This window comes from Labrus bergylta, chromosome 18 (assembly GCF_963930695.1).
Source record: "Labrus bergylta chromosome 18, fLabBer1.1, whole genome shotgun sequence".
NCBI classification, from domain to species: domain Eukaryota; kingdom Metazoa; phylum Chordata; class Actinopteri; order Labriformes; family Labridae; genus Labrus; species Labrus bergylta.
This window is the reverse complement of record NC_089212.1, coordinates 24,007,013-24,028,261: the sequence shown is the minus strand read 5'-3', so window position 1 is coordinate 24,028,261 and position 21,249 is coordinate 24,007,013. Positions and strand designations below refer to the sequence as shown.

General features: G+C 41.3%; 2 protein-coding genes across 5 annotated transcripts; both read left to right on the top strand.

Annotated features, from left to right (window-relative positions):
* The first annotated feature begins 4,102 nt into the window (after nucleotides 1-4,102).
* On the top strand, nucleotides 4,103-11,450 carry cdca4 (cell division cycle associated 4). Of its 4 annotated transcripts, XM_020649673.3 has the most exons (3): nucleotides 4,103-4,283; nucleotides 8,350-8,487; nucleotides 8,831-11,450. In XM_020649673.3, exon 3 carries the CDS (start codon nucleotides 8,840-8,842, stop codon nucleotides 9,758-9,760), a length of 921 nt encoding a protein of 306 aa, XP_020505329.1. In that variant the 5' UTR covers nucleotides 4,103-4,283; nucleotides 8,350-8,487; nucleotides 8,831-8,839; the 3' UTR covers nucleotides 9,761-11,450. The 4 variants fall into 4 exon arrangements, with proteins under 4 accessions (XP_020505329.1, XP_020505328.1, XP_065822492.1 ...); XM_020649672.3 differs by lacking the exon at nucleotides 8,350-8,487 and having other exon boundaries at nucleotides 4,106-4,283; XM_065966420.1 differs by lacking the exons at nucleotides 4,103-4,283; nucleotides 8,350-8,487 and adding an exon at nucleotides 7,204-7,226.
* Nucleotides 11,451-14,605: 3,155 nt separating this feature from the next.
* On the top strand, nucleotides 14,606-20,916 carry si:dkey-177p2.6 (cell division cycle-associated protein 4). The gene is made up of 2 exons (XM_020649700.3): nucleotides 14,606-15,938; nucleotides 17,458-20,916. Exon 2 carries the CDS (start codon nucleotides 17,462-17,464, stop codon nucleotides 18,212-18,214), a length of 753 nt encoding a protein of 250 aa, XP_020505356.1. The 5' UTR covers nucleotides 14,606-15,938; nucleotides 17,458-17,461; the 3' UTR covers nucleotides 18,215-20,916.
* Nucleotides 20,917-21,249: the final 333 nt, after the last annotated feature.

Here is a 21,249-nt window from a genome sequence, read left to right as displayed (position 1 = left end):
TTTGGAACATCAGTCCTCAATGTAACAAGTTACACATCATTTTTCACCTCATAAAGATATGAATAATCCCTAATTTGGAAGGTTTTTTAATCCGCCTCACTAGCTAAAGTAAGTTATGACTTGTTAAAGAGTAGCACCCTGCGCAAATACGAGAGGCAGTCAGAGAAAGATTCTGCATAAATGTAACTTTGAATTGCAACCTGGGGACAAATAAAGTTCTTTGAATTGAATTAACTGAGGTTTCCTTAGACTGTCAGAGTGATCAAGAAATAATACCCCTGATCTCTTGGATTATAAATGATGCATAATTATTCCCATTTTTTCCACCCCAGAAGGACTCCTTTATCCCCACCTTAGCCCCTTCACAAATGTGTCTTGCATGACGCCCCTGATTACAGTTGCTCCTGTTAATATTAGACTGATCAGTCTAGAGCCATACTTACTTGTTACTGCTTATAACTATCTTATGCACTGTTGTTGTTGCTCTGTTTGTCTCTATCTGACTTTATGAACATAGAAACACTTGTTGTAATTGTTGTACCTGTTCTACGCTGTGATTCCAAAACTTGTTTTAATCAAATCTAAGGCATCTACAGTCTCTTTAAGAGTCTATCTGAGGCTTTGTCTCTATATTTCTTCCTGCATCTCCCTCTATCCCACTTTCCAAGCCCATCACAAAATGAGTCTGGTTCTGCTCGAGGTTTCTGCCTCTTAAATCACGTTTATTCCTCACTGTAACTTTTCTAAATGTTGCTTAGTGCTCATGATGGATTAATGTTGGGTCTTTGTAGATGATATAACAAAGAGTTTGGTATTGTACCTTTTGGGAAGAGTCTTGAGATAACATTTGTTATGAATTGGATTTTCACCCTGATATTGACATCATGATACTGACAGTGATATTGCCATCAGTGTGAGTAGTATTCAGATGCTTTATGCAAAAGTACCAATACAATAATGTTACAACATTCAAAGTATTACCAGCAAATTGAAGTACAAAAAGGAAAGTATTAGTGCTTACTCTGCAGAAATACTGGCCTCTGTGGCCTCTAAATGTGCCATCTTTACTGACACATAAACATTGTAGCTTCACTACTGTTCCTCAGTTTTGTTCAGTAGTTTCCAAAAACCTCTGCAGGGTCATTAGATATATCTGCTAAAACAAATCTGTGAGCATTTTTTGACCATCTTTTCTTATCTTTTTTAAATATTTAAGAAATTGTGAAATCACACTTATTTTGACTCTACTCAGTCTCTTAAATGAAACCATCTGGACAGTTTGGAGGGAAAATCCCTCCAAGCACAACAGCTCGAAGACATCTGAAACACATCACAGGGCCCCGGATAGTCACAGCTCTTTGTAAACAGGCCTTCTGTTAAACAATGCATTTGTATGAGCTTATCCTCAGCTCTCAATTTCTTAATTTCAAGAAAGACATTCGGACGTTCGATATGGTTTAAGATTTAAACAAGGTGCTGATAAACTCAACTAAGTTGATCCAAAGTGCTGAGCAGCGCAGAAAAAAAAGGCTTAAGATAGTAACAGACAAGAACAACAACAATCAAAATGAAAGAACAGGTAACAATTATCTCCAGTGTAACACAAAACTTTCAGAGCTCTGCCTCACTAAGCGTGACGGGTTATTGGAAATTGAAGGCAATTGAGTAGAAATGTGTTTTAAGGTGAGTCTTAAAAACACCAATAGTGGGTGAGAGACGGAGGTTGTGAGGTAGAGAATTCCACAATTTGGGTCCAGCAGTGTGTTTTCAGATGCTGTGAAGATGTCTTTGTTTGAAGCGTGTTGTAGTGTTGTAGTCAAGTCCACACAAACCGAGACCAAGACATACTCGAGACCAGAGTGTACCCTTGGCACCCTAACAGAAAGGTACCAAAAAAGTAGGACGGTACGGATCCCTTAGTTTGGTGCCATTCCCAACTTTTGACTGTGGAAACGCCAATAAATGGGTACCATACCGAACCAAACTGAACCGGATTGCTTGGTGGAAACGGGGCTCAAGACATTTAGGGATCGAGACTGAGTCAAAACCATAAAGACCAAGGCAGGGCGAGACTGAGACAAGACCAAGACAATAATATCACTGAAAAATCATCATCTTGTGTGCAGCGGGCGTGTGACTCATTTAGACCGTAACACCGGGGGATAAAAATCAAACTACAAATTAATTGAAGTGATTTCTTCTTTTAGAAAGAGGTATTTTCCTTCTAATCAAAGTAATGAAGTGAGAAAATATCCTTTCAGTGGTGGTCTTGATTTTAAATCCCAAGTCTGCCCAGTCTGAGACAGAGACAAGACCGAGTAAAAATGATGTCCAAACCAGTCTTGGTCTTTTGAGTACCGTAGAGTATTGTACACCTTTCCAAACTGCACACAGAAAAGAAAGCGAGTATGCAGTGACAGGCAGCTTATATTGACGCTTTGAGAATATTACTGAAGAGACCTTGAAGGAGCGATACAAGTGAGATGTTTTTATCTACATCATTAATACTCTCCAAGCTGCATTAAGAAACCGACTTAACACCTCTGAGAATCAAATCATCTTGGCCAACATCAGATACAGTACTGTTCATTATGTTAGCAGTCCCAGTTACGGAGACATTGGTCCAGACGCCTCTTGTTAAATGATCATAGTTATTTATGTTTTTAATGTGTAGGTGTGTATATGTACATTTTATACTGTATATCCTGTTTGTGTATCGTGTTGACTTTTAACTGCCAGCTACGCTCTTTGCCAATGAAAGGCGTCTGATCTAACATTCACAAAAAGATCCCAGTCTCTAGCTAGACTCTCCTCCTCTGGCGCCCCCCGGTGGTGGAACGAATTACCAAACTCCATTCGATCCGCGGAGTCCCTTTGCACCTTTAAGAAAAAGGTAAAGACCCAGCTCTCTTTCATGAACACCTACGCACCTAAAGATGATGACGATAACAATGATGATGGTTTTGTTTGATAATAACGATATTTAGGATGGTTTTGATGCTGATTAGAACAGCAGTCGATGTTGTTATTTGCCTCTGGTCACTTCAGACATGTTGCTGCAGGAGCTGGGGATTGAACCCGAGACGACGACTCTACCAACAGAGCCATGCACAGCCGCCCCTTGCACACAATTGTAAACCTGAGTGTTTTAAATGCGCTATATAAATAAAACAGTTATCATTATTACACTCGTTTTATTTTTGTAGGCTGCTCTCTGTTCGGTCTGACTGATGACGTTTAGTGTGTTATTATCCTGAGACATGCCTTTGCATTTGTAAACATCTGTTTAACAGACTGATACAACTCTGCTGTCACAAGGACAGATACAAGAAATCTTTCTTACCGAAGGCCATAACTCTGTACAACAGCTCACCTCATGCGAGCAGAGAACTGTCATCATGTTAATATCTGTCTCACCTTACTGTAATCTGTTCTGCACATGTTAAATTTACAAATTATCCCTGCACTCATGTTCACTTCATTTGTCTGTCTACTCGTTTCTGCACTCATGCACTTTAACTTATGTCAATACTGTCCATTTACAACTCTGTTCTTGCACATTTACATTTAATCTTTCATATTTAAGACTAGTAATGCTAAATTAAATCCTGGTTGTATATATTCACATTCTTAGTTTTGATATTTTTAGTGCTTAAGATAAGATAAGATAATCCTTTATTTATCCCACAATGGGGAAATTTACAACAATACAAATTTTTTTTAATTTAAAATTTTTAAAATTGATTTACTTTGTATTTAATATTATATTGCGTTTAGATTTGCTAAAATTGTGTTTTTTACTCATATTGTGTGTTTGGATAATCTGCTAACGCTACAATTTCCCAGTTTGGGATCAATAAAGTCATTCTATTCTATTTTAAAGGCGCTATAAAAAATAAAGTTATTCTGATTATTCTGATTACAAAAGAAGAAGTGTAATTGCAGAAGCAATATCCTCATTAATAAACTCCCCTTCTTGTTCCTTTCTGTTGAATGCCAAACCCCTGGCTTTAACTTGTTTGTCATATTAAAGCATTAAGAGGAGAGAAAGAGAAATGATTAAGAGAGGAATCCCAGGCATATGGCTGGCTTTTGTCGGCTCCCCTCCCCCTCCCTTCCTTCCCTCCTGCCGTCCGCTCCGCAGCAGCAGCAGCAGCAGCAGCAGGACAGAGGTAGTTCAGTTTTTGAAGCCGTGGCATGAATGATCTCATCTGAACCTGATCTCCGCTTTCCCTGCCGTCGATCCTATGACCGAGACGGGAATAAAATAACACAAACACGAGGTGAGTACGGCTCCACACAGCCACCCCCGGTGATACGTCGTTTTTAACCCGGTACACTTGTGACCGTGTGTTGTTGTGTTTTGTTTTTTAAGGAAGTTAAAACAGCTCGGCCGCGGAGAAAACTCTTGTTTTTGGCTAGAAAAGGAGGAAGGACCGCGGAGGATGTGTGGGTGGGCGCTTTGGGCTGATTAGCTTCACGCTACCTAGCATTCACATTGTTTTTTTTAAATCAATAACACGAACAAGGCAAAAAGATAGCTGAGGTTAGATGTGTTCCGGGCGTTTTAAACATCCACCGTGGTGTCGGTTTTGTCCGTTTCACCGAACACGTTAGCGCCGTTAGCTCAGAAAGCGTTAAAGCTAGTAGCATAGCTAGCCGGCTAGCTGTTAGCTACTAGCGCAAAATGGCCTCATTGTCGCTCGGTAGTTTCTGATGCTGTAAAGACAAAGCATGCGGCAGTGACGGCGGAGAGGCTCCACACGCTCTCTGGAGCTGCCAAACCGACCTTTTTTTTTTTTATCACGGATAATAGTGAGAAAAGTGTGTTTTTTTTACAAGGGGACAGGGGAACATAACGCCGCCGTGCTGTTCGGTTATTTGTTAATTTAGTGAGACGGGCTGTGGAAGTGCTGGTTTTCAGAGAGGTGTGGGGGATGGGTCATGTTAGGAGCCATTGACGTAAAGCGAGGCTGCATTTTGTTTGGCTTCTGGCTCCTAGCATAAAACAAAAACAACAAGCTCACTTTGGTTCTGATGTTTCTCTAACGCAGCTCTATGTGGCCTACTTTTGATTTCCACATTGGTAAATAACCTCCCATTAAACACACGTCGTTTATTGCACTTGATTACTCATTTCCTGGAACCCACCAGACAAGTTTTTGATCATCATATGTGTCAGCCTTTTCTTGTTAAATCTTGTCAAATTGCATGACTAAATCAAATACTATTAGACCTGATCACAGACCAGGGCTGCACGATGTGGTCAAAAACTCATATTGCCATTATTTTTGTCAGATATTGCGATTGTTATGTGTTTCATGATGACATTTTGCATCCCTATAAACTATTAAAATCCTGATGTTGTGACGTTTGTTGGGGTCGACACCAAGCAAACATGTTTGTTTGTTTTTTTACACCTGGAGAAAGTTTTCAGGGGTCATAATGCTGTTTCATGACACATTTCTATCTTTATCAAATAATTGCAGCGTCCAGTATTTTTGATATTGCACTCGCATGTTGCGATTTTGATTATTTTGCGATTAATTATGCAGCCCTCATGCAATAACGTTTTTGTCAGATATTGCGATTGTTATGTTTTATAATCACATTTTGCATCCCTATAAACTATTAAAATCCTGATGTTGTGATTTGTTGGGGTCTGCACTAGGGCTGGGTAATATATCGAGTTTTTAAGATATATCGATATATTTTCAAACAACATATAGAGTAAGACAATATCGTTAATATGGTTATAGTTTATGTTGCATTAAAATAATGTTACAGAGGTGCCAGGTCACCTTTTTGTCATCTCACTGATGATGGCTGACTGTCTGTCCCTCTTCACCCTGCTCCTCCTCTCTCTCTCTTTTATTGTATTCACGGAACATTTTTATTTTATAATATTACTTTTTAAATTCATAAACAGGTAGTTTATTTTTTTCATGTGTTTTCACTGTTATTAAAATACATTTCGAGTATCGCCATTCAGCTCATCAATATCAAGACATGAGTTTTGGACCATATCGCCCAGCCCTAGTCTGCACCAAGCAAACATGATTTTTACACCTGGAGAAAATTTGTAGGGGTCATAATGCTGTTTCATGACACATTTTTACCTTTATCAAATTATTTCAGCGTCCAGCAATTTTGATATTGCACTCACATGCGATTTTGATTATTTTGCGATTAATTATGTAGCCGTCATGCAATAACGTTTTTGTCACATTGGCAAATATACTCCTGTCACTTCAATTCAGCATCGAAAGCAGACCAAATGTCTTAAAATCAATACTAATCTATAACGCTATTAGCAAATTCAATGTTGGGAGCAGTTGTAGAATTGCACCTTAACAATGCAAATTGAAGATGATGTTCTCAAAGTATTATCTTTACTCTGTTGTTCTTGGTGTAAATGAATTAGGTTTGGTGTTATTATGAGTTAATGCTATTGTGTAGAATCAGTTTTTATTTAAAAGCTTGCAGGAAATGTCTGTAAATGTCTTGAAAGAATGATTGTAAACCAATTTAATTAAGAAAAACACATGCCATATGTATTTGTAAATTGCTTACAATACAACACAATGCTTCATATTTTGTCTGCTTTAGTTGCAAAATCAGACATATCAAGATACAAGCCACTTCATTCAGACACTTCAGATTTAACTCTAAAATGCTGAACAATAAGGTGATCAAAACTTTAGATTTCTCAGACCAAAACTGTCATGTACAAACTGTTTAATTGAATTCACTGCAGTGTGCTTTCTCTCAGGTTGTAGGTCTTCCTTGCTATATCTAATTTTCTATTTTTATTTTTTACACACTGTTGTCGTTTTTCCTTTAAGGAGCTAGCTCTCTCTAGTGTCTCTTGTTTAACAGGGGCCAGCAAACATGCACTACACAAGAAGACAACATATGTCTATGATTGTTTTCTCACTGTCTTGTATTTTAGATCTCCAGGCACCTTCATAAATGACTTTTTTTCCGACCCTGTCCACTGTTTGGAAATGTTTCTTTCTGTATCCAAGCCACAAAGACCCAAAGCCTCCTCGGCCATTCAGTGTACATTAGATCCTCTTTTTTTTGTATGGGTTACAACCTCTAAAGACACGATGCTGATCTGATCAATCAGGTATTGGTAGTAGTTGTAATCTAATCATTCTCTTTGATTTGATGTCAGGTTTTCATTGGTGTGACGAAGCACAGTACCTCCCTCTTTTTAAAAGGTGATGTAAAGGAAGCCTGGCAATCAATTGCTAATTAGTCATCAGTCAATTTATTGATTGAATGTTTGCTTACATGTTGATTGAATGTAAATTGCTGAATTATTTAGTGTTTTTGTCATCCAAGATTTTGGCTGTAACATCTTACACAACACCCCCAAGTTCAATATGTGTTAATTGAATGTAATTTGCATCGATTATAGGGCTTAAGTTTTGCCTGGGACGATGGCGGTGACAACTTAAAGGAAAGAAGTTCTGTTTTCAAGATGCTGAAATGAATTGTAACTAACAAGAAAGATGTTAACGACTCCTTGCTGTGTAAATTATTTTTGTACACCTCAATCCTGCTTTTACTGTCCCAACATATACCGGTCCCTTTACACTGTACTCCTGGTTTTACTTTTTGTGATTCAAAAAAAAAAGGGGCCCCAAATACAGATTGAAAGCAGGTGGAATTATTCACCCAAACACCCTGCCCCAGGTTTTAACAGAGAGGAGACACAGCCAGACACTGCAGACTATTTTTCTGTCTGATGGAAAATTAAATGCCACAGGCTGCTGTTCAGTGCTCAGCCTCCTATTTATGTGTATCCCATCTATTTTGGGGAAGTCAGAGGGACTTTAATGTTGGCAGGAGTGTTGTTTTGTTCCTGTAAGACATCTGTGTGTTCCACTCGGTGTGTAATGAGGAAGTTGACTTTACCTTTCTCCCCCCCCCCTCCCTTCTCTCAGTGAACAGAAAGTGAAAATCTTGTTCTACTAGTTTTTGAAGCGTGTCGTGTGTAGAACTGGAAACCTGACCTCCCTTGTAAATATTAGTGGTTCATGGTGGTATATTTTGTATTGTGAATATTGTAAATGCTGTCATTTTCTATACTCTTGTTCTCACGTTTACCCCTTAAACGCACCCTTTATTGATTAGGATATTTTCTTGATCACAGGTTGCAGTGGGGAAGAATACGAGTGCACTGATCATGTAACTTGAGTGCTGTTTTTCTTTTTTGTTTCCTGACAAAGGTCTCTCTAGTCTGTGCTTACTTTGATACAGCGTCGGCTTTTAGTTGGTAACCATGCTATTTTCGGTGGCTCAGTGGTCTGTTAAAAGTGTGGTTGTTCCGCCCAGCAGGAGTCTTGCTTCAGACTGGCCTAAAATGGGCAGAAATGGTGCTGAACAAAAGCTGCTTGTCGCTCGTACAAAAGTACTTGAAGCGTTGCAGCCCGGACCAAGCTGCATTGCTATTGCCTGTGCCTCTCAACAGGAAAGGTATAGCAAACTTTAAGAAAAAACTACAACAAACAATTCACTGTTTACTGTAGTTCATGAAGACGTTAAACCTGTAGAGCTAATAGTTACAGTCACAGCTGCTGTTGAGCAGAACTTAGCCTTAACTACAGATGTCCATACACACATACTACACCACATAGCTTCATTACATCACGTACACATCATTAATTACATGACACTTACTCTTTCACTATCTTAGCTAGTGGAATCCAGAACAGTAGGCATCATGTGTGTTTGTCTGTGTGATTAATTAGTTATTGTCAAATTTAAGTGGTGCTTTCAGACGTCTAACTGTCTTTCTTTCTCCTCGCCGCCACCACAGAGAGACAACATGTTCCCGAAGGGCACCAAGCGCAAGTTCTCAGATTCCGGGGAGGAGCCAGTCAATGGCGGTGACCAGGTCCCTGCAGCTTCATCTGCAGTGGCTCGGACGCTGTCGTCGTCCTACAGCCTGCAGAGGCAGTCTCTTCTTGACATGTCGCTGATCAAGTTGCAGCTCTGCCACATGCTGGTGGAGCCGAACCTGTGCCGCTCGGTGCTCATCGCTAACACGGTGCGGCAGATCCAGGAGGAGATGACCCAGGATGGCACCTGGCAGATAATGACCCAGGCCCTGGCAGCCGCCCAATGTCCTGCAGACCGCCTGGTGGCCACAGAGGTGCTGTGCCGGCAGACAGACCCAGCAGCTCAGGCCAGCCAAAGTCCGAAGCCCTTCTCAGTGGTCGGTCTGGAAGAGGGCTACCACACTGAGGAGGTGGTGATGGATGGAGAAGGGGAGACAGAGGTAACCATGTCCACTTTGTCGCCAGTTTCTCCGCAGCTGTCCTCCGCTTCTTACCTGGCAGGACCCTTCGGCATGGGACCCTGCTGGGAGGACGAAGAGGACGATGGTGACTGCGAGGAGGACGAGGAGGAGGACAGCGAGGAGTGTGTGTCTGAAGGAGAGGAGGCAGACCGGGACCACCTGAGTGCAGACTCCAGGACAGGGGAGCAGGTTTTTGGGACTTTCGAGATCAAGCACCCAGCGCCGCCCCCTGACCCTGCCCTCGAAGAACTTTTTTCAGACGTGGACCCCTCCTATTATGACCTCGATACGGTGCTGACAGGCATGCAGACGGCCCCAAAGATGGGCCCTTACGATCTGCTGGAGAGCCTTTCCTCTCACGGGCCAACAGCCCTGAGCTCCAGCACGAGCTGCAGGTCAGACCTGAATGAACTGGACCACATCATGGAGATCATAGTGGGATCCTGAAACTCAAAACATTCCTCTGGCCTGTACTGATCCCTCAGACTCTTTCCAGACTATGCACAGTACACGTGCATGTTCTGTTTGTGGTATTGTTGCACACGGAGATTGTTGAAGGTTTTGGGACAAGGTGGGAAATTATCAGCACGCCGAGTAGATTTTGGGATTGGCAGTTAGGGGTATAGTTAGTCTGCTCTAACGGCCGCTTAGGCAAGTCGGCAGCTGCTGTCCGGACCTTCATCTTTTAAAATAATTGGCTGTTAAAGTTCTGAGGATGGAATCAATGAATTTTGGGATTGGTGAGCCTTCCTGGCTTGCAGGCAAAGCAGTTAATTTCCCACTTTGTGGTTGAAATCCCAAACCTGACAATATCAGTGAGAGGGCAAAGATAATTACCTATACCATGATGCATTCTTATTTACGTACTTTCCATGTTTACGTCTGTCATACATTCTGTCATACTAGCTCCTTCTGGACGTATTCGCTGCCATTTTGTCCATTTCTATTTATTATTACATGGACTGAGGAACAATTCATCACACTACACGCATCAGAAACCAGAACAAATTGTAAATCCAAATCTATGAATCAATGCATATTTTCCTAAAGATTTGAGCAATTATGAATGGAATATATGTATATGTACGTATGTGTATATAGAAATATATTTTTTGCATTATACAGCTGGGGGATTTTGCAAGTATCATTTGATATTATTATTAATTTTTGTCCCTCCCAAGCGGTTTTTAAGATTTTAATGTAGCCAGACTCGAGACAGTGTCTTCCCATGGTTTGGTATAAATAGTCGACTGTAACAGGTGTCAGGGCTGGCATCGTCACACTTTCTAGGCGCTGTTCTTTCATTTCTCAAAAGCTTTATGCAGGGCAGTGAAATTACTGACAACCACCGACCACACGTTGGTTTTAGATTTATCCCTCTCTGGTAAGTTTCACAGTATTTAGCGGACAAATCGGAGTAATTTCCCTGCCCTGCTTTTCATACAGATCTAATGACAATAACAGCTTTTTTCTAAAGCATTTGGTGAAACCACGGGGTGATAACTGCATCAAGAAGCCATATTTCTTTCTCTCATTTGTTCGAACTACAAATGAAGAATTCTGTGTGTTAACCCAACCTAATTTATTGTTTTATTTATTGTATTTATTATATCTAGGTACAGACATGCCATTTTGATTCATCAAATCAAACACAAGGCCCGATGAAATTACATCTCCAAATTTTGCCCTCCGTTTTGAATGCAGTACCTATTTATTCCTCACATTTTTTTTTTATTATTAGTAATAATAATATCCGGGTTACTATTCAAATCACTATGCAGCTCTGTCATACGTGTTTCAAAATGATTGTATACGACTCCAATGTCCTTTAATTCCTTTATGCAAACAGTTGCCTTTCTCCTAAAGATGTGGAAAATCAAATGCATTTTTCAAAATTGTTCCTTATCATGGTGATGAAGAGATTAACTCAGGCAAACAAAATGTATTGACAAAAATACAGTATTACGACACGCTGAATACCTTACCACAACACTCCTGAAGGATGTCACTCTGGTCTGAATGGGAGCTAGAACTTCAAAGACTAATTACCGTTGTAAAATGTATGCATTTTTTTATATTAAGGAAAAACATTGTAGCATCTTTGTAAATATTTTTTATAATAAAAGGTGCAACTATTGATTGTGTGGTGTGCTTTAATCTTTTTCCATGTAGGGGTGTTTTTCTTTTTTACAGCTTTACATCAGAAAACCTGCATTGACTTCTGGATTTTGAAGCGACAACCTCCGGGATTGAAAAGTGGAGCCAATCCTGTGAATCCTGCAGATCATCGGGTGTCCACTTGAGGCTGGCTCCAAGAGCCTCAGAAGTCACATACGCACGCCATTCAAAAAAGCAGTTTTTACAGCAGGAATTCACACATTTACAGCCGGGTAGGAAAACTGATATTGGTCAAAATGCATGTTATCCATAGATAGGCGTGTATCTGGCCTCATTGACAGTTTGGAGGCTCATCGGCGGCAGTCACCATGCTGGAAAAACCATCCAGCTTAACTTTCAGTCAACCAGGACTGGCTGAGAGCTGGAGCTGAGACGGGTTCTAAGCCTCCTGACACTGTTTCATCGCACCAGCTACGCGCCTTTTGTGAAAAACTTTTATCCCTCATGAAATCAAAACATGAGTAATTATAAACTTCATCCCCTGTACAGTGTGTGCCGATCGAGATGAGCTAATCAGACCTATTTCCTTTTTTTGAACCAGGCTGTAAACATGTTAATTTCTGCTATTGGCTTTCGAGAAAGGGGTGTGTATGTGACCTCTGGTGTTTCTGCAGGCAGCCTCATGTAGACACTTAACAACGCACTGCAGGATTTTTTAACTTAAGCATTGGCTTAATTTTTCAACACCAGAAGTTGTTGCTTGGGTATGAAATGCAGGAAAGGAGCCCCAGGCTGGACTTGAACCTGCCTGGGCCTCCCGCTTGGAGAAGGATAGCCTCTGTACATGGGGCAGGACCTAACCACTAGCCCATCTGCGTCATGAAAAGGAGATTTCTGATGTATGGAGGAGCAAGTTCATGTGAAACAAACAAGTAGAACTGATTATATAATCAGTTATGAGACAGTATGCTGTACTGTAAAGCTCCATCCCCTTGCAGCTCTGTTCCAAGGGTTAAAGTGCTACTGGAAAACGAGGGGTCGGGCAAAGTGGCAGAGGTAGGGAGTCTAAATATGCCACTTCAGACCAGCTACAGAGTCCAGGTACATCCTGATATTTGCTCAAGGACTCTGCTTAAGTAACTATTCATGATGTTTGTATGTGTGTAAGTGAGTACATTTCAAACTTTGTCATGATGTCAAAATGCTTTCAGTGAATTACATTTGACTGCTGCAACTCGTCTGCAGTATGACTTTGATGGTCACATCACATGCTCTCTCACATGATGAAGTTGGACAGGGACATTCTGTGTTAGATATGCAGAGAGAGTGACAATGTCTTCAACCAAACAAAAGTATGTTTCAGTTTAAGAACCTGCATGAAACCATCTCCTTCACAGCCTCTTTTTTTGTATTTTAACAGACAGCAGTTGAATCCAAATCTCTTGTTTGTAAAATTCAAGCTTACTCTGCATGTTGGCACGCTGCCTAGTCTTGGTTTGCCCATAGTTAAAGATTAATGGCCTCTCGATGGTGACTCAGCAAAAAAAGCAGCCTGAGGAAAAACTGAGAATCATCAGAGAAAGAGACTATTGTGTCTTAAAAAAGCAGCAACGGAGAAACACAGTCAACATGCTGCAGAAAATGCAGAGTGCGAGAGATGCACAAGAAGTCTGAAGTTTAAAACATTTTATGTTACAAGGAAATGTGTTTGCACTTCTGACATGTTGGGGACGGTTACTAACTTTGAATAAGACATGTTAAGCATACTGTTATTCTGTTGTGTTTGCTGCTGAACTGAGGACTGAGCTGCCTTGAAAGTCTGAACTGGAGAAGTTGATAAGAATAGGTCTCAAGTTGCCTTCAGGTGCTTCTCAAAAGCTTTAGATATGATGTGAAGATGCATATTATCTCTCAATACAAAGAAGTATTTAGGTATGGACAATTACTAAAAATAGCCCTTTTAAGTTCTGAGTTTGTCTAAAAGATTTAAAGTACAATGAAAACAGTTTACAACAAGAAAAGTGGAATATTTTACAACAAACTTCTTATCAAAGAATTGCTGCACACACAAAGGTTTCACCACATTAAATCAACGAGAGCTTTTTGTTTTTCTTCCTCGTGTCTGTTTCTGTTCTGCTTTGTCGTGTATAAATGAGCGCTTGAAAGCACAACATATGGAGTTTTCATAAATGTCACAAAAGCAAAAATGAAACAGTTTTTCTGTTCGCTGATTGTCTACTTTCTGTTTTAAAGAAGGAGACGAGGAAAGAAGAAGAAGTAGATGTGAAGCCGTGACAGTCTCAGCAGGAAGAGACTGAAAAGAAAAAAAACGTGAATGAAGAGTTTCCTTATTTGGTGTGCGCCTTCCACGTCTTTCCGGTCCCATCCAACCCACCCAACCCCCACCTCTTCCCTTCTGAGTCATCTGTCCCTTTAAAGTGCTGCGTTCAAGTGCTCACTGCAGCTTCCTAGGCACTTGAGACGATTCTGATATATTCCATATTGGTTGCGTAATATCTTCATGTATGAGTGGTGCTGTTGTTTATTCTACCTGAGCCAGCTGCTCTATTCAAACTCACATCATGTTCTGACAACTTTTTTAATCACAGTGTAATGAGAATCACTTTATACAAAGAGTCACAGAAGTATACTTACAATGTTGTTATAAAACATCCTAATTTATGTAACCTAGGGGGACAAAATGAGCTAATTCAGACCTCATGTTAATGGTGTTGGAGTCAAGTCTAGCAGAGAGTTACTTTAGACTTAACAGCCATTTTCACATATGCACATTTCAGGCAGGCTGTCCCTGACCTTTTCCTGACTTGCCTGTTCACACATGCACTTCACAGTGGAAGGCTATCCCTGTTGGATTGGAGGTGGGGGTCTCAGGATGTGAGACTTGACGTAAAAGAACGTTTTGGTAGTAACTGACCAAGCAATGCTATGATGACAATTTTTGCCTTTACATACAAGTTAATCAGTGATCCATGCAGCTCTCATTCACACTATCAACAGAAGAGCAGATAAGAACATAGTGGAGAACAGAAAACATAATAAAGCAGTGTCATTACATGCACGTGCAGTTTGCACCAGGTGCAAGCGTACGGTCTATGGTCGTCATCAGTTGTAGGACATAAACGTCGTCCCCTCCCACTCGCTCACATGGACTTTTCCTGATTACTCCCTGCTGCATTTTCACAGCTGCTCACCCTGCCTTCACGCGGAAAATTAACTCAGGGGCTGGCAGGTAAAATTCAGGTGAAGACAGAGTTATAGGTTGTGGCTGTTTGCGCTCACACATACAGCTCACCCAGTTTTGTGCATGTGTGAAAGAACAAAATACGACCAACCTTGACACACGCTACCTCACTGGATAGTATCAACGAAGGGAAAGGGGACACAGGCCGGACCAGGTCCCGGGCCGCCCGCCATCCTAGACGACTACAGCGTCTGTACATGAGGCTCAACTCAACCACTAGACCATCCGCGCCCCAGAAGTCTTATATTGGATTTATTATTTTGAATAGAAAATCCCTTACCCTTTACTCTTGCTCGGCATCACCACACAAAAAAAAAACACAACCTGAGGAAGGTTAAGAGGAACCGAAATATTGTGATTTTTTTCCAATAAGTTGGTGATGCCAAGCAAGAGTAGTGTGCAGGATTGTTTATTTTCAAAGTGATAATCTTAAATCCTACGCAACTACTTCATGAGATGTTTTGTTTTGTGCGTACACCTCCATTAAAACATTGTCTCTTTATTAGAATAAATGCAAAGTGTAACCATCAAAATGCTTCTTTTTCCCCAGAGTTTCATCTCCCTCTTTTTCTTCTTTTCATTTCATTTTTCTTACTACACTTGAGTTTAAAGAAGGCTGTAAAACATCTACTTGTCTGTGAATATTTCACAACGTCTGATTTGAAACTCTTAATTCCATAAAGACTCTGAATGTGTCTTCAATCTCCGTTTTCCAGAACATAAAAGATGATTGTGTCAGTGCTATTATGTGCTGCATTTGACGGTTAGTACAAGATATTAACTCATATGCATTTATATGTTGTGCAAAGTTGTGTTTTTTTAAAATATAAAATCCGTAGTTGCAATGATCTTTATACCAGTTTCTCCGCTCACGTGTGCCCCGATGTTCTTTCTGATTTTTACGAGCCGCTCCTGAACGCACCTGCAGGAACAGACGTCCGCACATTCGCTGCCCCGTGAGAGGCGGAGGAGGGCGCATGATCAGCGGGCAAACGGACCAATCAAATCGGCCCCTTAGGTTCCACACGCTCCCCCTGTCTCTCTCCCTCCTCCACCTCCACCTCCACCTCCCCCCCCCCCCCGCGGCTCCGCCTCCTCCTCCCCCCGCTCCTCGTCGCTGAGGACGGCCGGAACATTCCTCATATTCCTGGGTCTCGATAAGCGGAGGAACGCGGCGACGAAACGACGCGAGCCGAAGACACGACGGATTCAAACACCTCATGACTCTTTAGAAGGACACGGAAGGTACTTTTAAACCTCTTTTTATTCATTCGTTTGAAATTTAATCAAGTTTTACGCATTTTTAACTTGCTCTATGGGGGGCTAGTGCTACCCAGCTGAGGTCCGGGGACCATTAAAGGGGGTTAGGAGGTGTTCTTCGGGGTCCTGGGTAAAATAAGTAAGATGGAGGGATGTTGTTTACTTAATTTACTTTTAGAAACGGATAAAAAAAAGAGCTTTACTCATTATATTTGACTGTCTCCTGGCGTTTATATCTCCTTTAAAAAAACCCAAGCAGCTATAAATGTCCCTTTCAGGGGTCAAACTCCAATGAAAGGGGGCTTCGTGTGGACCCATCTGTTATTCCAGAGACTATTATCTCATGCTAAAACTAGCCCCATGTCTGTGAAGGATGAGTAAAGTCTCACAGTCTGCAGGGGTGTCTCACACAGTGACTCATTACACTTTGTAATGTTCACTTTTTAAAAAAAATGCACAAACTCAAATGTTAACCCTTTAAATTTGAGCCTGCAAGTGTGTTTTTCTGATGTTATGTGATCTGTTCTTGTGATGTGGATCGATTGAAAGTGAATGTGGGGAATTAGCCAGACTTGCTAGTTTGGTGAGGTTACATAAACTGGATGTAAGGTTTGTTAGCACAGGGCAGACGGTGCAGACTGATGTGGACATGAATGTTTCTGTTTCCTCTCAGATACTGTTCCGAGATATTTTCCTGTTTTCTCCTGTTAGAAATATGACAGATATTTGTGTCTTAGTGCTGGAATGAAAGTTCAATTTATACATAATTAATTCAGAAGTTAGCAGCCTCTAGTTTGATTGTAATGAAGGGGGTTTAACCATTTTCTCTCCTTTCATTTGGTTCCTCTTCTGACATATGAGGATATGTTTATACATATGATATAGCACTCATAAATACACATTATTATAACACATTAAGTTAAAATCATCATGATTAATAGATTGGTGTATGTATAGGATACACTCAAACAGAGAAGATAGATAGATGAATGAATATTAGGAAAATAATGTCACCCCAGTGTCAGTTTGCTAAATTGTTGAGTTATTTTTTGACTTTAGATGTTAAGAATATTTCAATTGAATCACTATTAAAGGTGAAGTTAGCCCGTCTGTCTTCAAGAGTTTGTTACCAACTCTTTTCAGTTTGACAAAGTTGCAAATGTCTAGAAAACTGAAGGCAACTTGAGTTGTTTTTTAGCCACATTAGATGGTTAAAAAAGAAATTATAGATATATAATTATAGATATCGACAACAACGGGGTGCTGAATCCCAAATAAATGTCCAAAACCAGAAAAATGATAAGGACCGCACTCTGAAGTCTACTTTTGGGTGGCTATTTTGAGTGAAGAGTGAAGGTTATTGACTATTGAAGGCTATTTTGAAAAATGTAAATATATAAATATAAGCTGCATGACTCCCAAAATACAGTCAGAAAATCAGTGTTACTGGTGAAATCCTTTGTGAATGAAGTCTAACTGGTCACCTTGTAATCTCTCCATCCAGGCTGATGTTGGGTCGTGGTGTTAAGCGGAAGTGGAGCTGCCTGGAGGAGCTCGAGGTGGAGACCCTCCCTGCTTCTGCAGAGAAGAAGAATGGCGAGGAAGACCAGGAGGATAAGGACGACTTCCTCGTGGGTCCGTCCAAGTCCGACATGAGCCACCTGCAGCAGCGTCAGCGGGTGCTCGGCCTCTGCCTGGAGAAGCTGCAGCGCTACCAGGTGGGCGTGGAGCTCAGCCTGCGTCGCTCCGTGCTCCTCATCAACACGCTCAGGCAGATCCAGGAGGACATGCAGAGCGACGGGGTGGGCGCCTGCACATCGGGCGTTCTCCTCAACGGCGTCCACTCTAATTCCTGCATTCTCAGGGAGGACTTGCCGGTTACGTGCCCCGGGTGCGCAGAAGTAGAAGAAGACAACTTTTCTCCACAGCTGTCGTCTGAACTCCACGTTCAAGAGGCAAACAGCTCGCCTGACCAGCCTAAATCACTTCCGGCGGCGACCATCAATGCTTTCAGCGATGCAGTAAACGCCATGGGCTACCTCAGCGACCTCGCCCTGGACGACATCTTTGAGGACATTGACACATCAATGTATGAGACTTCAGACCTGCCCTCTGCCTGGGCGTCCGTCAGCGTGTCACTTTGGGCAGACGAGGACGTTAAAATGCGCTCTAGCAGTCACGCCTCAGCTGGGAGTCTCCAGTCGTGTCTGACGGACCTCAACGAGCTGGACCACATCATGGAAATTCTGGTAAAGTCCTGATCGCTGAGACGAACTCCTGAAACTTTTAGGTTAACTGAGGAGTCTGATCACAGCTGATGAGGACAGCGAGGACTGATCCGAGCGTGAATGAACTCTTGGATTTTTTTTGAGGTTCCATCAGATATATCAGGAAGTTTCATGTTGATTAAAACACCAACTTCTATGCAACTGCTTCAGAACTAAACATCTTACATTTTTAGTTAAGTTATGTCCACAAGTGTGTGCTTCTCATACAACCAAATTATTTACTTAAGCAAATTAAGTATGCATCCTAAAACTTAACTGAGATCATCAAACATGAAGGAAACTTACTTTTAAACACTTTCATACTGTTGAATATACTGAATATTATTGTTGACATTCAACAAAGATAACTGCACTCTGAACACAGAGAGAGACCAATTTCTGCATCCTCAGTAGCAGGAAACACATCTGATATCTCTGCAGCTCAAGGTCAGGTTGTGTTTTATGTCGTGGGTGAGTAATCTGTAGTAAAAGCAGACGAGACATGTCTCGGCAAAGTCAGAAAAAGATATAGTAGATTGCATTATTTAGTCAGGGAAGTGCAGTAACAAAGAGAACAGGAGGACTTCATTAACAGTGTTAAGAGTGTCTAAAGGTGAGTTTACCTTAAAGTGATGAGTCTATAAAAGCTCAGTGATGGAACCTCAAATTTCCAATCTCACATAATTTAAGTTTTGTAAATTATTAGTAAGAAGCATTAGCACCTCTGCGAGTGAATCACCCGCTCAGGAAGAACCTGAGCCGCTCGGCGTCACTCAGGCTGTTAGATCCGACCCGGGTTGATTATTAATTGAAATCTCTTCAATTACTTAAAGAGGGTGTGATTCAGCCAGCTGGGAGGGCAAAGGCCGGGGTTCCCTTTCAGTTTCTTATCGCTCCATGTAGGATATTTAAACGTATGGCTGTGGTAATGCAGCATTGTATATTTATTTGTCTTGTGGAAAGAAGAATGTGTTTCTCTGAATTTGGGGAGTTTAACAGCCAAAGAAGTAAGCTTCCCATCCTTGTAGATGAAACGCCACATTCAGGTCCTATCTCAAGAAAGTGGGAAAAAATGGTCGACATCTTGTCCCGAACACTTTTATGTAATATTATTCTTATTTATGAATGAAAAAACCTACTACGAACCTGCAGCAGATATTACTTGTTCTCTTTGTGTACAGTCTTTTGTTTGGGGCGCGAGTGTAACTTATTATTCTGATTCTTTGCGACCTTGGACTCTCAGTGTATCAGCTGCCATTTCTACTGCTTTTTTGCTGACTCTGCTGACAAACTGTCAGCGCCTTTAGATGAAATATTCCCATCTTCTTCCTCCCTTATCGGCAGCTTGTATTTTCCGGTTAACGCGACATGTCTTCAATGCAGCATCAAACATGTATTTTAAATAGTATGTAAAGAATCTCTGGTCTCGACTGAGGAGCTGATCGCCTCAAGTCAACAATCAGAAAGACTTTTGCCATGTCTCAGAATTGTAAATGACAACAGAAGCCTATGTATTTTTACAGCCATCGTGATGGTTTGAACTTTTATTGCAATGTTGGGAGTTTTTAAAACGGTTTTTTTATGCGTTTGTACCTGAGACTCGAAATCACTTGTCCAGTAGAAGAGAAAACAGCGAGTGAAGGGCTGCGGCAGAGCTCATGCTCGACCTTCACAATCTGTGGTTTACTCCTGTTCTACCTCCTGACGTCTGTTTGTTGTCGGTGCAGTGGGATGGTTCTGTTTCACACCACCGACCGTCTTTTGATAGAAATCATGTCGTTTTGTTTCACTGAGCTAACTGGGCGGAAAAAAAACCACAACCCAACTGAATCCAACGCTCTCCTTTCAGACCAAAGTCAGCATCTCCATCTCTCTCGTCGACAATGTGCCTTACTACTGAACTGAACTTTTTATTCATGTTGAGGTTTTTGTGCTTGCCTGAGCTTCATTGATAAAACAAACCTTAAGAAAGGAGGCACGGTGTTATATAAAGCATTAAAAACCCTGAACCGTCATCTCTTCTTCCCTCTTCTTAGCCTTTTTTTCCTGCGCCTGGTGCACACTAGTAGCATATGAGCTTAATGTATCGTGACAGGCTGACAGCGAACTAGCTGAGGGAGGAGGTGGCAGCTAGGGCCAGGAGGGAAAAATAAGAGGAGGAGGAGGAGGAGGAGGAGGAGGAGGAGGGGTGGGAGGAAGCTGCTTGCGTCACTGTGCTCAGTAGGCGGGGTTTAGAGCTTGTTTTGCCCAGACTCTGACCACCGACCAATCACACGAGAAGTACGAGGAGCTAGATTGATGTGCGAGGAGCACACTGCTTCAACAACAACAACTTGTTTTTGCTCCTGATGGCTCTGCACAGAAAAACAGAGTGTGTGTGAAACTGTTGGATTTGAGCCTGAAACAAATCCACTTTCCTGTTGTGTGTGTGTTGTTGTTGTTGTTGTTGCCATTCACATAAACTTCCCAACAGGACTGAAAACAACAAAGCAGAGAGCTGCAGTGTTATTTATAATAGTATGAAAGTACAGAGTGTCAGTAGGGTTTGTAAAGCACAAGCTGTAATGTTGATGTTGATTATGATACAAATGAAGGATGAGTTTCTGCAGTAATGAGATGAAAGATGAATAATGTATTGTATTTTTTTGTGGAATATTTTATAGATTTTATTCAATAATACAGTAAAAATACCCTAACTTCTGTGTGTGACTCCTTATTGCATTGATTTACTGTAAAGCACACCTCATTATGCAACATCGCACAGACCTAAGACGTAAACATGACGCACAAGTTACAAAAAACACCAGCGAAAGAAACAAATTATTAAAGAGATATCAGCCTGAGAAACGTGCTGTGCTGCACGCCATGCATTTACAATGAGGTATTAGTCAATACACCACCGCCTGCATGAGGTTTATGGACTAGCACTGTGTTTTTTTTATCCCTGAGTCAGGCCTTCAAGGCTGCCTTTGCAGAGACTTCACCTTAATCATCTTTTTTTACTATCACTGCATAACTCAAACATGTAT

What these genes read in the sequence shown, in the direction of transcription:
- cdca4 (XM_020649673.3), top strand. Translation starts at nt 8,840, where the DNA reads ATGTTCCCGAAGGGCACCAAGCGCAAGTTCTCAGATTCCGGGGAGGAG.
- si:dkey-177p2.6 (XM_020649700.3), top strand. Translation starts at nt 17,462, where the DNA reads ATGTTGGGTCGTGGTGTTAAGCGGAAGTGGAGCTGCCTGGAGGAGCTC.